Source organism: Phascolarctos cinereus, unplaced genomic scaffold (assembly GCF_003287225.1).
Source record: "Phascolarctos cinereus isolate Bilbo 61053 unplaced genomic scaffold, phaCin_HiC Scaffold_2;HRSCAF=192, whole genome shotgun sequence".
Classification (NCBI taxonomy): Eukaryota; Metazoa; Chordata; class Mammalia; order Diprotodontia; family Phascolarctidae; genus Phascolarctos; species Phascolarctos cinereus.
In genome coordinates this window covers 144,247,537-144,262,353 of record NW_027555625.1, presented here as the reverse complement: position 1 = coordinate 144,262,353, position 14,817 = coordinate 144,247,537, and the positions used below count along the sequence as shown (strand labels likewise).

The 14,817-nt window shown below is 39.3% G+C and overlaps 1 protein-coding gene across 1 annotated transcript in view; it reads right to left on the bottom strand.

Annotated features, from left to right (window-relative positions):
• KIF13B (kinesin family member 13B) overlaps positions 1-14,522 on the bottom strand; it is a 250,412-nt gene extending 235,890 nt beyond the window's left edge. Inside the window, 1 exon segment of the mRNA XM_020988799.2 lies at positions 14,389-14,522. Within this exon segment, the coding sequence (XP_020844458.1) occupies positions 14,389-14,443 (55 nt within the window). The 5' untranslated portion in view covers positions 14,444-14,522.
• Between the last annotated feature and the right edge of the window lie 295 nt (positions 14,523-14,817).

Genomic DNA, 14,817 nt, shown 5'->3' with positions numbered 1-14,817 from the left:
CAAGGATGCCACTGACAAAAAAAAAAAACACCCAAAACCTTTTTTAGTACCCAGAATACACAAGTAGTGTATAAATGTAGATTGTTAACTTTAAAGATGGGAAGTGAAACATTGTGTCCAATCCTTCTAATGAATCTCTGTTATGATTCTTTTATGAGCCTTAATTTTAAAATGAAAATACACCCCCCAAAAAAAAACCCAAACCAAACATCATTAAACTTTAAAAGATTCAGACTCCAATTAATATGTATTTCCCTTAGTAAAATAGTATATATATATATATATATATATATATATACACCTATCAAAATACAGTGGGCATATGAATAGCAATTTCTTAACATTTGGGTATACAAAATATAAGTTGAGATTGACTTAAGTGTTACACATGGGATACAGTAAACACTAAAAAATGGGTGCTATCTTAAAATCAGTAAGAGAAGGCAATGTTTCTGGCTTTTCTTCTTTTTTTAGTTACAAGTATGAGAGTGAATTGGCCAGAACCACTGATTCTAAGAGTGCTGGACTTTGAATCCAGATAAACCTTTGACCCAGTTTGATTACACTTCTAACACTTACTAGCCGTCTGACCATGGATAGAGACGTAATTTAATCTCTTTAAGCCCTAGTTTCTTCACTCGTAAAATGGGGATAATAATACCTTTAGTGCCTACCTGGGCACCAGAGGAAGTTGTGAGGATCAAAGGAAATAATGTACATAAAGCCCATTTACAAACCTTAAAATACTGCATCACGGTCAGGTGCTATCATTATTATTAATAATTAGTCATTATTGTTAAAAATAATAATATAATAATAGATCCCATAGCATTTGCCAAACAAATAAGGTCCTTTCTAGGGCTAATTCCTTGAGTTAAAGACGAAAACACCAACAGCTGATAATCTTGCATACCCAACCAGCAAGTGAGTCATCATTTAACAGCGAATAATCATTTTAAACAAGACTTTCAGCTATGTAGACATCAGCTATTGCTTTCTCCCGAATGACATCATGACAAAATTTGGGCTGGGCCTGGGATACTCCCTACATACAGGGTTTTCCAAAAGTCTTAGTGCAGTTTTAAGCTTCAGTAGCTTAGACTTTTGAAACACCCTACATAACTTATGTTTTCATTCAACTTTCTTTTAGCTTCTTCAGAAAATCAGGAAATTATTTGCTTTCAAATTATATCTAAAGTCCAGGAAGACAAGTTTTCCTTGATTTACATAACAGACATCCTCTTGAAAATGAGCTCCCCCCCATTGCTCAGGAATCCACACACGACATGCAAATAATCCCAAACATAACGAATGCTTCCAACCTCTTTATAACAATTACAATTTCCCAGCCTTGTGTTCCATTTCCTTAAGGATAGTTTATATAAGATTAAAAATTGGCAACTTTAGGCAAGGTGGTAGGTTTTGTTGTATTTTTTAAAATTCGTGGGGTAGGTGAGGGGATTTTCAGAACTCTGTAAATAGCCTCTTGCTCAGTCATAAGACTACAACTAAACAGTTTACTGAGTTTTCTTATAAGAAGCACACAACCTATTTAACAAGTCCTAGCAATTTCTTTACTAATATTTTTATCGCCAATATATTTTATGAAAATTCAGCAGCCCAATCTAATAACTGATTGCCAGATCTGGTGTTGGAACATCATGATCTCAATCACTCAGCAAATATATACTAATGTGTGAAGGACACAGACCTTTATGAAGCTTACTCTAGAAGGGGGATAAAATGCAGATAATGATAATACACAATATTATATTAGTAAGCTACCAAAAAAAATTCTATTCAAGATTATTCTGCCAGAATAAAAGACGAGGGGGGAGAAATGGCAAGAGATGTTGCAAGGGTAGGTTCAGAAATAGAGATCTGAGAATTATCCCCACAGAAGTGGTGGTGGAAACTATAGGAATGAATGAGAATGCCAAGAGCTGAGGATCAAGGGCAGAACACCAAGGAACATTCAGCTTAAGGGGTTGATAAAAAGATGGAAAAAGAACCAGAAAAGTAGATCGAAAAGAAGTGATTAAAGGAGAATGGTGGTGCCTCTAGAGCAGATGACCTAGAGTCTATGAATTTAGTTTTTTTAAAAATATTTTGATGATAGTATAGTAATTGTGTTCTTTCATAACCCTATGTATTCTCATTTTATACAATTAAAAACATTCTAAAAGGGGGTCTTACAGGGTTCATGGGACTGCCATTGGGGTCCACTATACACACAAAAAAAGTTAAGAAACCTTACTTTAGAGCAATGGCTCTCAAACTTTTTGGTCTCAGGATGCTTTACACTCTTAAAAATTACTGAGGACCTCAAAGAACTTTTATTCATGTGGGCTATATTCTCGATTACTGCCTAGGGCAACATCCTCCTCCTAGTCCCCTGGCCTCACAACCTAGGTCTCATGCTTAACTCCTCATTATCTCTCTCTCCATATGCAATCTGTTGCCAAAGTCTGTCAGTTTCACCTTTGCAACATTTCTTGAACACACCCTATTCTCTCCTGACACTGCCACCATTCTGGTACAGACCTTTATCACCTCACACCCAGACTATTGCAGTAGCCTACTTGTTGGTCCCCCTGACCATATTCAATCCATCCTCCATTCAACCACCAAAGTGATTTTCCTAAAGTGGAGGTATGACCATGTGATCCTACCCCCACACCACAATAAACTTCAGTAACTCCCCATCGCCTCCAAGATTAAATATAAAATCCTCTTTTTGGAGTTCAAAGCCCTTACTAAACATAGCCCCCTTTGCCTACCTTCCCATTCTGCTTATACTTTATACTCTCCCACATAATCTTTGATCTCATGACACCGGCCTCCTTGTTGCTCTATGAACAAGACACTCCATCTCTACCTAGGCTCCAGGCATTTTCCATGGCTGTTCCCCATGCCTGGAATGTTTTCCCTCCTCATCTCTGCTTTCTGGCTTCCTTCAATTCCCAGCTAAAATCCTACCTTCTACAAGAAGCTTTTCCCAGTCTCTCTTAATATTGTCCTATTACTATTTCCTATTTATTCTGCATGCTGCCCCCCCCCAATTAGATTACAATCCCACCATACAATAAACATATGCTAAGCATCTACCAGGAGAAGGTACCCAGAGTGGGGGCATAATGATGGCTGAGTGGAATCCAAAGAGTGCAGTGAATGGGAAATTTCTCATTGGGTGTTCAAGGGCAAAGATTGTCTCTTTCCTTGATTTGTTTCCCCAGTGCTGTGCCCGCACTTAATAAATGCTTACTAACAAAAGCAAGCTCCTATAGAAGTGCTGACAAATTTTGTTTTCTCTCCCCTCCCCTACTATTTGTTTCATCTATTAAATGATCGTGGCATGATTCGGTTTAGTTGGATATCACATTGAGCTTTCTTCTGACTTGTTTCACTCTCCCCCACTCTTCACTGTTTTGTCATTGATACTGCTCATAATCTTCCACCATCCATCTCTGATGCTCCACGTGTAAGTTTACATTCTAAACCATTATTTCCCTGTTGCAATTTCTATCTAGCAGGAAGATCAAGTATGTATATGTATAGACATGCAGTATATAAACTAGAAAACATATACTCTTATACCATATGCTCCCCATATATACACAGACACACCCACATATGCCTACATATATGCCATAATATACTTGTGGGGCAACAATCACAAGTTTTACTGGGACTCTGAAGGTCTCAGAGATCATTGATTTGGGGAACAGAATCTAAATCTTCAGTCTAAAAAGTCCAAGTTCTAATAATAGTTTCTTTCCACTAAAAGACCTGGGAACCACTAAGTTTCATAAATGACTCAGTGGGTGACTTATGGTAAGTCAACTATCCTTTCAATCTCAGTTTACCCAACTGTAAAATGGGAACAGGCATGCATCCCTGAAGATTCTTCAAAGAAATATCATAAAGACAAATGAGAAGCAGTTGGCCCTCTTAAGGAGAAGCTTCTATATAAATCAAAGTATATTATTTTCTAATCAAAGTAATTACATATTAGTTTAACAGTAGCTAATGAGAAGACTTAAGACTGTCAAGCTTTTGTGGATTAACTACAATAAAAAGAACAGTATAATCCAATTAAAACCTACTATATTTTTCTGTATGATAATAGGAAAAAAATAATGCCAAAGAGATGATTTAATAATCAGGTTGCCATTTCTATAAAATGCAGTGGTAAACTTTCTTCTTTACTACAAAGATAGCTATTTTCTAAAAACAAATGAAAATTGTGTGAAACTCCTAATGAAAAGCAATGTAATTAATGCTAAAAAATTTTCACTACAATGAATAACAGACATAACCCAAAAAGTCCAATTTTTCTCATTTAGGACTATCTTTAAATAAAAACATATACAAGATGTAACTATAAAGCAATCATTTTTCATGAACACACCCTGACAACCAAAAAAGCGAATCATTTTATTGATGTTGGAGGCCACACGTGAATTCCAATACTTCCATTTCTCAAATATTTTTTGAACTCCACTTTCAGAACATACACACACACACAAAACACACACATACACAAAATCAGTTCCAATGTTTTGTAATCACATTCTTCACCACAAATTGGTGTTAACTTCAAAAGTTCAAATTTTGCAATAAACTTGGTTCTGAATCTCTTCTTTTCAAAAATCAAGTTTACTCTCAAAGAATAAAATTTGTCACCATAAAGGATTACAAAAGAATCTACTATGGGGGAGAAGGTAATCCAAGAAGAGGAATTCCAACAATGTTCTGGACAATAGCACTACTCCTGAAATTGTATAACCTCACAAGATGCCTACTTTACCCGAGACAACATTAGTTCTGAACTACCTTTTTATTCTTCTATTATGTGATTTTTTTCAAAATAGTCTATGATACCACTGAGCTGTATGCCCCAAACATCTCACATTCTCCCTCCCAAGAACTCTGAATATGGAGCTTGCCTCTGTCACTTACTACCTGTGTGACCTTAGGCAATCATTTAAGCTACTTTTGTTTCCATCTATAAAATGAGGAGGTTGGACTAAATGACCTCAAAAATCCCTTCCAGCCACAAATGTATCATCCTATCATCTAAATTTCCCAATTTTGCCTTCAAGGCCCTTTATGATATGGTCCCAATTACTTATTTACCCTTATCTCCCTCAACTCCCTACCATTTCTTCTTTCCAGGCAGACCCCCACAACCTCCACCCACACATGACTGGCCATATCCTACACATCTTTTAAGGTCCACCTCAAGTCCCAACTCTTCTGGGAAACTCCCATAAGTGACCTTGAACCATATCACGTCCGTTTCAGCTCTTAAAGCTTCTGTCAGCACTACACAATGAGTTCTTTAACAAATGCATATATTAGTCTTTCAATGTTTAATTTGTGTTTATCACGTCCTTGAGGACAGGTAGCATGACTTATGCTTCTTTTGAATCTCATACAGTACCTACTACAGGAATGGAGAAACCAACACAGTAACTTCAAAATTATTTATCAAACTAAATGTATTTTTAGTCAAATAATTTTCCTGCGAATCTTCAGTTGCCTAAGTCAGATGGGTAGCACTCTGAATTGATAAAGTTAAGGGCACAGTTTTGATCTCCACATCGATCAATTAACTTTGTAGCATTTTTTTTCTCTTTAGGTAATTGGGGTTAAGTGACTTGCCCAGGATCACACAGCTAGTAAGTGTCAAGTGTTTGCTCTGAGGCCACATTTGAACTCAGGTCCTGACTTCAAGGCCGCTGCTCTATCCACTGCGCCACCTAGCTGCCCGTCGATCAATTAACTTTGATGGGTTCCATATCATACTACACCAAATGCCACCGAACTTTCTCAAGAATGTATGATTCTGGTAATTGGGTAACCTGATAAAAGTATATGGATAGATAAATGCTAAATTCATTACCACTACTGGAAAAACAACTAAAAATACATATCCTAATGATGGCAACAAGTATATCAGTAGTATTCATATATAAGGGACCCCTAAAGTTAGAAGATATAAATGACAGCTTCAAATAGATACTATCTCAATCTAAAAGAATTTTATTTATAAAAGAAAAAAGAGGGAGGGACCTTTCAACCCTATTTATGTAAATCCAAATTCAAGTTGTTGAGCTGACAGTGAGAACAAAAGATTGTTGTGGTAGATGTGTGTCTCATTCACCATCAGGATATCAAGTAGACGAAAGCAAACAGTTCTCTTCTGTTCCAGAAAACACAGGCAGAAATTTCTGTCAATTGTCATCCACAGCCCTGACATCTGGCATAAAATAATTATTTTTAAAATGACCATTATTCCTGATTTAAGAATAGACTCTGAATATGTACTATAGAAAGAAAAATGCCTGTACTAGACATGTTTTCATTACCTTCCTGCCCTCAAGAAGCCACACTCTCCATGGGAAGAAGAGAGCACATCCCAAGTCTTCCTTCAAAGGAATTCCTGCTTATCTCATTCCCTTCTTCTGGATTCTCACTGCTTTGAGTCTATGCTGAATGTTCCACATAGTTCTTTTTCATGTCTGTTACTTAAACTCATAATTCCACTCTTTCAATTTCCCTACTCCCTATGTTCAGTCTCTAATTATCTGCTCCATCTAATTTTAAATCATCAATTTGGGCTTCAAAGTTCCAAAACAACCTACTCCACTGACCCTTCCCCCTTTTCGTTCCTGCTTTCACCTGAGTTGCAAGGGGTCTTAGAGGTCAGTGAGTCCAACCTGCACCTCAGCAAGAACCTCCTCTACAACATACAGAAAGTTGCCAGCCAACTTGAGGAAACCACTACCTTGCTCTACTTTTGGACAGCTCTAGTGGCTACACATTTTTTTCCTTATACTCTATCAAAACCTGCCTCTCCATAAATCCCACCCATGGCCGTTTTCTACTTTCAGGGGCCCAACAGAACACTAATCCCTCCAGAAGTCTTAGGGGAGCACCTAGACGATAGAAATCATGTACTCCTCTTAAGTCTTCTGCTCTCCAAGTTAAGCATTCCAACTTCCTTCTAGGAATCCTCAGATGGCATGGTCTCTAGTCACCTTCACTAACTTGCTTATGCTCTTCTAAGCTGTGCCACCAAGGTGAACATACACTCCAGATACATCATGGCCAAGCCCTGTGCTATGCACTTTACAAATATTATCTCACTGGACCCTCACAACAACCCTGGGAGGTTGGTGCCATTATCATATCCATTTTACAGTTGCAGAAACTAACCTTTGTCTAAAGGTTAAGTGACTTTGCCAGGGTTACACAAACAATATCTGGGGCCAGATTTAAACCCTGGCCTTCCTGACTCCTGGCCCGGCATTTTATCCACTGTGGCACAGCTTAGCTGCCTCAGAAGAACTGTCACCTCCTTTTGCTGGATCCCATGTGCTTTTATTAACATGGCCTAAGATTAAATTTGCTTTTATAGCTGCCATGTCACATTTTTTACTCATATTAAGCCTATAATCCTCTAAAACCCCTAAATAAACTGCTGTCTAGCCAGGGCAACCTACCCTATCTTGTACTTGTGCAGTAGGTTTTTTGAAACCAAGGCTTTAGATTCATATCTACCAAATTTTATATTATTATCTCATTTTCAAGAATCCCCAAGAGCTTTCTAGTGCCTATAAAGATGGCTAATTTGACTGTGGTTAGGGGACAGAATTCATGAAGACCATTGAAAAAAGTTTACAAGTACCTTTAACAACTGATCCATTTATTATACTGAAATTAACTGATGGTGTTTTACATTTGGATACTTACACATAAAATATGAAATTTCTTTATTATAATTTTTTATTTAATCATCAACAATTTTTTTCCTTCCTGCTTCTTTCTGGAGTTATACATGAAGCTATGAAAACTGTTATTTATTGGGAGCACCTAGAAAATAATTCTCTAAATTTCTTTATCTAGAATTCAAGGCTGACTCCAATCTACCTTTCCAGCCTTATCTCCTGCTGCACAAAGTAAAACCTTTACGTATCAGCCAGCTAGTAATACGCTCACAGCACCCCTCAAACAACTTCTTCATTCCTGTCTCTTCACTTTGCTCTTCCTCTCCAAAGGTGTGTGCTGGTCAATGTTTAACAATCATACTCCCCCCCAAAATGTGCACATGACATAATTTTAAATTTAATCTGCATTAACATTTTCTCTATCACTTAAGCCAATTAACAAAATAATAAATCAAGCGCAGTAATAGCATCACCGATTTCCAAGGTATAAATGCCCACGCTGAACATTTAACAGTAGGCTTCTTGCTATGAGCAGGCTCCAGCACGTAGGCCGTACCTATCCAAATGGTCCTTCCCTCTAATTCTCTGCCTATCCAAATCCTATCCATCCTTGAAATTCAGTTTTCCCCATGAAGCTTTTTCAAACAACTCAACTTCTTTGTTGTTGTTACTGTTGCTCAAAGCCATCTGACTCTTTGTGACCGCATGGACCACAGCATGCCAATGTTGTTCATGGAGTAGTTTGCCATTTCCTTCTCCAGTGGATCAAGACAAATAGAGGTTAAATGAATTACCCAGGGTCACACAACTAGTTAGTGTCTGAGGCCACCTTTGAACTCAGGTCTTCCTGACTCCAGGCCCAAAACTCCTATAGTATCATAGTATTTACTGTCTATACCATTCATCTGACACTTAATGACAAAATACCTCATATTACTGTTTAATCTATTTAGTACGTTATTTACTCAAGTAGATCATAAACTAATTCCTCAATGGTAAAAAACTGTACCTTAATGGGTTTTCTTCCCTATCTCCAAAAGGCAGTGTATACATAATATTAATGTTGTTAGTATTTTAATATGCAATTAGTATTAATTAGAATTTCTCTTGCATGTTCCCTAACCTCTGAAACAATCTTTCTCACCTGATCTAGTCAGCTAAATTCCTCCTGCTATTCAAAGTTCAGTCTTCTCCCACCAGACAACAGAGATTTTTCTCAAACAGCTTATCTTCTATTTAATGTACAACCTTGGACAGACACTCAGTAAGTCTGTCAATTAAAATTTTATAAGTACTTAAAATTTCCCCAATACACTAGTTACCTAACTTGAAACTTCTGAATAAGCACACAGTCTGCCTTCGTGACCCAACAGGTGTTATAAGTTATGCTTGTAATACTTTTAATTCATCCAGTAATTATGCACGAATGACTATACTTCACAGTATGTAGAACACAGGAGGCGTTATGCTGTCAACTGAACAAGTCTGAAAGATAATTTAATTTATTCTGATGGGCAGTATCTATATGGAGATAATTTCCCAAAGCCATGACAAATTTTCCTTTGCTTCCTCACTATTTAACTTTAATACTTTAGAAAAACAAACCTCTAAATCCTGACAAAAGTACATCAAAGTTATCTATGACCTGGTTACAAATCTTCCACCTGCTAAATTAGAGCTTAATGTTTAACACATAAAATAACTAAATTCATTTATCTAATGTGTAATTTTGAATTAAACTGAAGGTCTTGCTCTTTGCTCACCTAATAAATGTAAAAAAAATCCTTAAAAAGAATAGATACATGGAGTTGACACATAAACAGGTCGTAACTGGAAACTTCTCACAGTTACTGAGGCAGCCAACGTTTAATTAACCCTGCCCTGAAAAAAGGCCATGAGGAATTCCAAACCTCAGAGTAGATTACATACAATATAACCAGTAATTCATTATATAGTTTCCTCATCTATAAAATAAGGGGTCTGAATTAGATGATTTCCAAGGTCTCTTCCGGGTTTTGCATGTTCTGATAGAAAAATACCAGGTTTAAACTTTTACTAAGGTGTGGTATTTACTTACCCATCACATAAGTTTTTTTCAAAGTTAGTCAACTTCAAAATTCTTTCCTAAAGGGAAATTTAGTTCTGTTTTTAAGCAATATTTTATAAACTCTAGTAGTTTATAAATCATTAGCTTTAGGTTCTCTCTGCAGTTTCCCAGAGTGACCCTCAAATTTATGTGAATATCTACTCTGTAGCATAATGATGATGATGATGATGATGATAAGCATTTTTACAGTGCTTCACAATCATCTCATTTGATCCTCACAACAATACTAAAGTAGATGCTATTATTATCCCCATTTTACAGATGAGGAAACTGAGGCAGACAGAGGGTATGTGACTTGCCTAGAGTCACACAGCTAATAAGTGTCTGGGTCTGGGTTTGAACTTCTGTGTTCCTGACTAATAAAATTCAAAAAACGCATTTATTTTAACACATACATTTTTATAATCTTCAGGCACTATAAGGCACTATAAGGCACTATAAGGTGAAGGGAACAGAGAAACTCTTTTCCACCTCACAAAATATACTATAATTATTCTCTTTATTCAAGAAAACAGTAAGAAAGATTGTTTCAATGTTAAATTAAAAAACCACACAACCCTGAGCACCTTTATGGTCTCTTCCAGTTTCACAACTCCATGACTCTACGTACCCCTCAAAACTCCTCTACTATGCTGACAAAACATATTATAATCATATTAATAATCATTTGGGGGTGAACAAGAATCAACTATAAAACATCCACTTAGATGAATGTTATCTCATTCATGACAGCAGTTGCTCCCCCCCCCCACCCTCATCAATGCAGCCTACAATCCATTCACACCTTAGCAACCTCTATTAAATATCTATCACATGGTGGAGGCTTTCCTCTGATTCTTTTCCTATATCCTGGATACTAGCAGTCACACTGTCCCTCTCTCACTACATGCCTGACCCATCTATTTTTCTAGTCAAGCGTGTCCTTGATAATGTCCTTTACCCCACTTGCCAAACTGAAGTCATTATTAATGGAGGCTCCTACCATCCACCACAGACCTTTTCATTACCCTGCAGTTTTGATTCTCCTAACATTCCGATATTCCATGATACCAGGCCATAAATCATCACTGGAAGATGAGTATCCAAATCAGGTAAGGCATTAAGCAGCAAAAAAAAAAAAATGTTCGCCAATGTCACTGTAAGATGTCCTACACAAAATTCAAATCAATGCCTTGTGGATGATGAAGTATTCACATGATCAATTTCCAGATGACACCATATTGACAGCACTGGGCCCTGGACCACTATGGCACTTCCTCATAGGAATTCAATTGCTCAAAAAAGATCCATATAGAAAGAACCAAGCCAATCAATGCATACACCCAGATTATAAAACACAGTTGGATCAGCAACCCAGAGTTAGTTTATCAACACAAATATCTCAAACTTGAACAAGTACTGGTGGTAAACAATGAGTTAAAGCTTGCCTTTCTTTCTAAAAATGTCAAAATAATGTTGGGTTACCGTGAAGGGAAAGAAAAGTTGTTATCTGACATATGTCCATGTGAGATGGCAGCTTAGTTACCTCCCTTTACACTTTTCCAAATATCTGTGAAAAGGTAATCAAAGGTTGTTCTGAAGTCCCTCTCCTCTGATAATTTCCCCGATATGCTTTTCAAAAAATCAGTTAGGGCTCATAAAAGCACAATATACTAGAATAAAGTGTCCTTGAACAAAAGGACAAAAGCTTTATAAAAAATTTTATTGTTCATCTAATTTAGCTCTGCTGTTTGGAACATGGTGTTGAAGAGGCCAAGGTTGTGAGTTCAATCTGTGGTCAGAGAACTCAAGGTAATTTTCACTGAAAAAAACTTCTGGCCACAGAATGTACCCCTGACCTTTTCACAAATACAAGCTGAAACATTACTTGAGAACATGCCTCAAAGCACATGTCCTATTTATGAAGGATTAGTAATATCAACTTCCTATCCACAGGGCAGCAGATAAACCTATGCCTCTCTCCTCATCAGAATCATATAATTTTTATAACTGGACAGGAACTTTATAGGATCATGAAGCCCAAACCCTTGGCTCTGCAAAGTGATGACGTGACTTACCATATCTATTCAACAAGCTTAAAACTTCACTTAATTGTGAAACATGAGCCTGCAAAAGCAGTTGTAGATAGCACCTTAGAAGTCACATATTAATTTAGAATCTTAAGAACGTTTCAATTACCAAACCACGCCTTGGGACTACACTGGTAAGCTACAACTGGTAAACTGAATAAGATTTAGCCTTTACCTGGTTTCTCACCCAAAGTTCCCCTTTTTCTTTTTCTCTGTACAATATTATGGGAAATGTTTCCAAAATATACTTTCAACAGAGTCTCTGGGCACTAGAACTTTTTGCTGATGAGATGACAAATATGACCTCAAGTAAAAACAGAAGTTTCTCAACAGTAAACAAACAAAAAAAAATCATCCCTTCCCCCAGTCCCAACTCAGTGTGGTTAAAACACTGTTTAACACTGTCTGGTATTTAGGAATCAGGTATGCTGAATACAAGATAAGGTTTTTATACTTGGCTATTTTCTTACAGTGATTAAGCCAAACTCTCTTATTTACTTAGCCATGGGCTAAACACTTCTGGGTTAAACTTGGGGTAAAGATTCATTGGGTATAAATTACATAGAAAAAAAATGCCCTTGGATTCAAGACTTAAATGCTTTCCCTGGTTCTATTCCAGATAGAAGATTGGGGTTGGAAGATGAGGTTTCAAGGTGAAGGGGGAGAAGGGAAGAAAAAAGTAAAGAGGTAGGGTTAGAAGCTCTCAATTCTACCTTATCCTGGCTATACTACCTACTAGCTGTCAGATCCTAAGGCAAGTCATTTCTTTGTGCTTCAGTTTCCTCACCTGGAAAATGGGTATATATGCTACCCTACCCTACACACCTACATATATGTGTATGTGTGTGTGTGTGTGTGTGTGTGTGTGTGTGTGTGTGTGTATTGCTACAGAGGCATGTTATTGTTATTTAAAGGGAGGGGAATTCCCAGAGAGATGGAATCATACAAAAAAGTGTGAAGGAAGGCTCCCTGTTTTACTCCTAGCAAAGGCAGCTAGATGAGGCCCAGGAAAAAGAGCTGGGTTTAGAATAAGGAAACAAGGAAGACTTGAGATCAAATCCTTCTGTGTGACCTTCAACAAATCACTTAATTTGTTTTGCTCAGTTTCCCCAAATGTAAAATAACAGCAGCTGCCTCCTAGTAGCTTCCCTCTGAGAATACTCCCACTTTATCCAGTGCACACTTTGTACACAGCTGTTTGCATGTTGTCTCTCCCATTAGATTCTGAAGTCTTTGAAAGCAGGGATTTGTTTCTGCCTTTCCTTGTATCCCCAGCCCTTAACACAGTACCTGGCACATCATAGCTTAATAAATACTGCTGACCGACTGATGAACATGAGAAATTCTTTCTCTGAGGCTGTTATGGGGCCACCCCTTTCAGAAAGTTTTCCTGGAGTGCCTTCTCCACTCCCACTTTTAATTGTTCTCTCCCATCTTGCTCCTTGAGAGCAGGGGCAGGAGTTTTTGTTATAGTTTGGTTTGGGGTGTTTTGCTTGTGTACTGCAATGCTGAGCCCGGTGCCCAGCACATAACAAGTTTAATAAATGTTTCTCTGACTTAGTAACTTGTTCACCCCACCCCACCCCTTTTCGGCTCCATCCAGCCTTTACCTGAGATTAGGCTTATCTAAGGACATTCATCTACAGTAAGCTCCCAGAGGGCAGGGGCCCGTCCCTTTTTATCTTGGTATCATTAGTTAGGGCACAAGTGCCTGGCACGCATGGGGCACTTAAGTTGGCTTGTGGAGGAGGGAGGTGAAGGATAGAGAAGGAGGTGGAGAAAAAAGAGGAAGGAGGTAGAGAAGAAAGAAGAGGTGGAGGAGAAGGGAGAAGAAAGATAGAAGACGAGAGAAGACAGAGGGAGGTGGAGGAAGAGGAAGGTGGAGGAAAAGTGAGGACAGAAGAAAAGGAGAAAGAAGGAGAAGGAGATAGGTGAAGGACGAGGGAAGAAGGATAGAGGAAGAGGAGGTGGAGAAGGAAGGACAGAAGAGAAGAACGGAGGACGGAGGGGAGAGGTGGAGGAAGAGGGAAGTAAGATAGAGAAGGAGGAGGGAGATGAAGGAGGAGTACGAAAAAGAAGGGAGGACTTGCAGAGAGAGTTGAAGGAGAGAGTTGGAGGAGGAGGAGGGCGGTGAAAGATGGGGGTGGAGGAGGGACAAGGAAGGAGGAGAAAGAGGGGGAGAGAACGGAGGAGACGGAGAGAGCACAGAGGAGAGGGAGGGAAGGGGACCCCTGCGGGGCAGGGCAGGGGGCAGCTGGGCGCCGTGCAGTCCCGCACAGCTCAGAGAAGGGGCAACCCGGCCGGGGCAGGACGTGGCGCTCGGGGGAGGGGGGCGGGATCCGGGCCGGACGCGGGGCCAGGGCGCCCAGAGCACCTGCCGCCCGCCCGAGAGCCCCGCGAGAGAATGCAGCGAGGACAGCCCCGGCCCCCTCCCGCCTCGTCCCCTCCTCCTCCTCCCCCCTGACCCTCCACTCACCGCGCCGGTTCATGGGCCGGATCCGCACGGCCACTTTCACTTTGGAGTCCCCCATTCTCCGCGCCGCCGCCGCCAGCGCTCCCGCTCGGCTTCCGTCTTCAGCAACTAGGGCAAATTGCCGGGGATGACCAGAGAGGAGGGGGCCCAAGGGAGGGAGGGAGGGAGGGTGAAGGGGCGGGGCCAGGCCGGCCGGAGGGCGGGGCTTTGCCTGTCACCTGATCTGGGCACCCTGGAATACCGGGCTTGTTCCCTTAGCATGCCGGGAATTGTAGTCTCCGCGAGTTAGCCTGGGATAAGTGGGGCGGGAAACCTGTTTTTGCCTTCTGAAATTTAAGAGTCTTGACACAGTGGTGTGTTAATAAATATTTAGTGGTCGATTCTCCAAGGGAGAAAAAATGGACGCACGAAACACTTTTAAAATTTAATCTG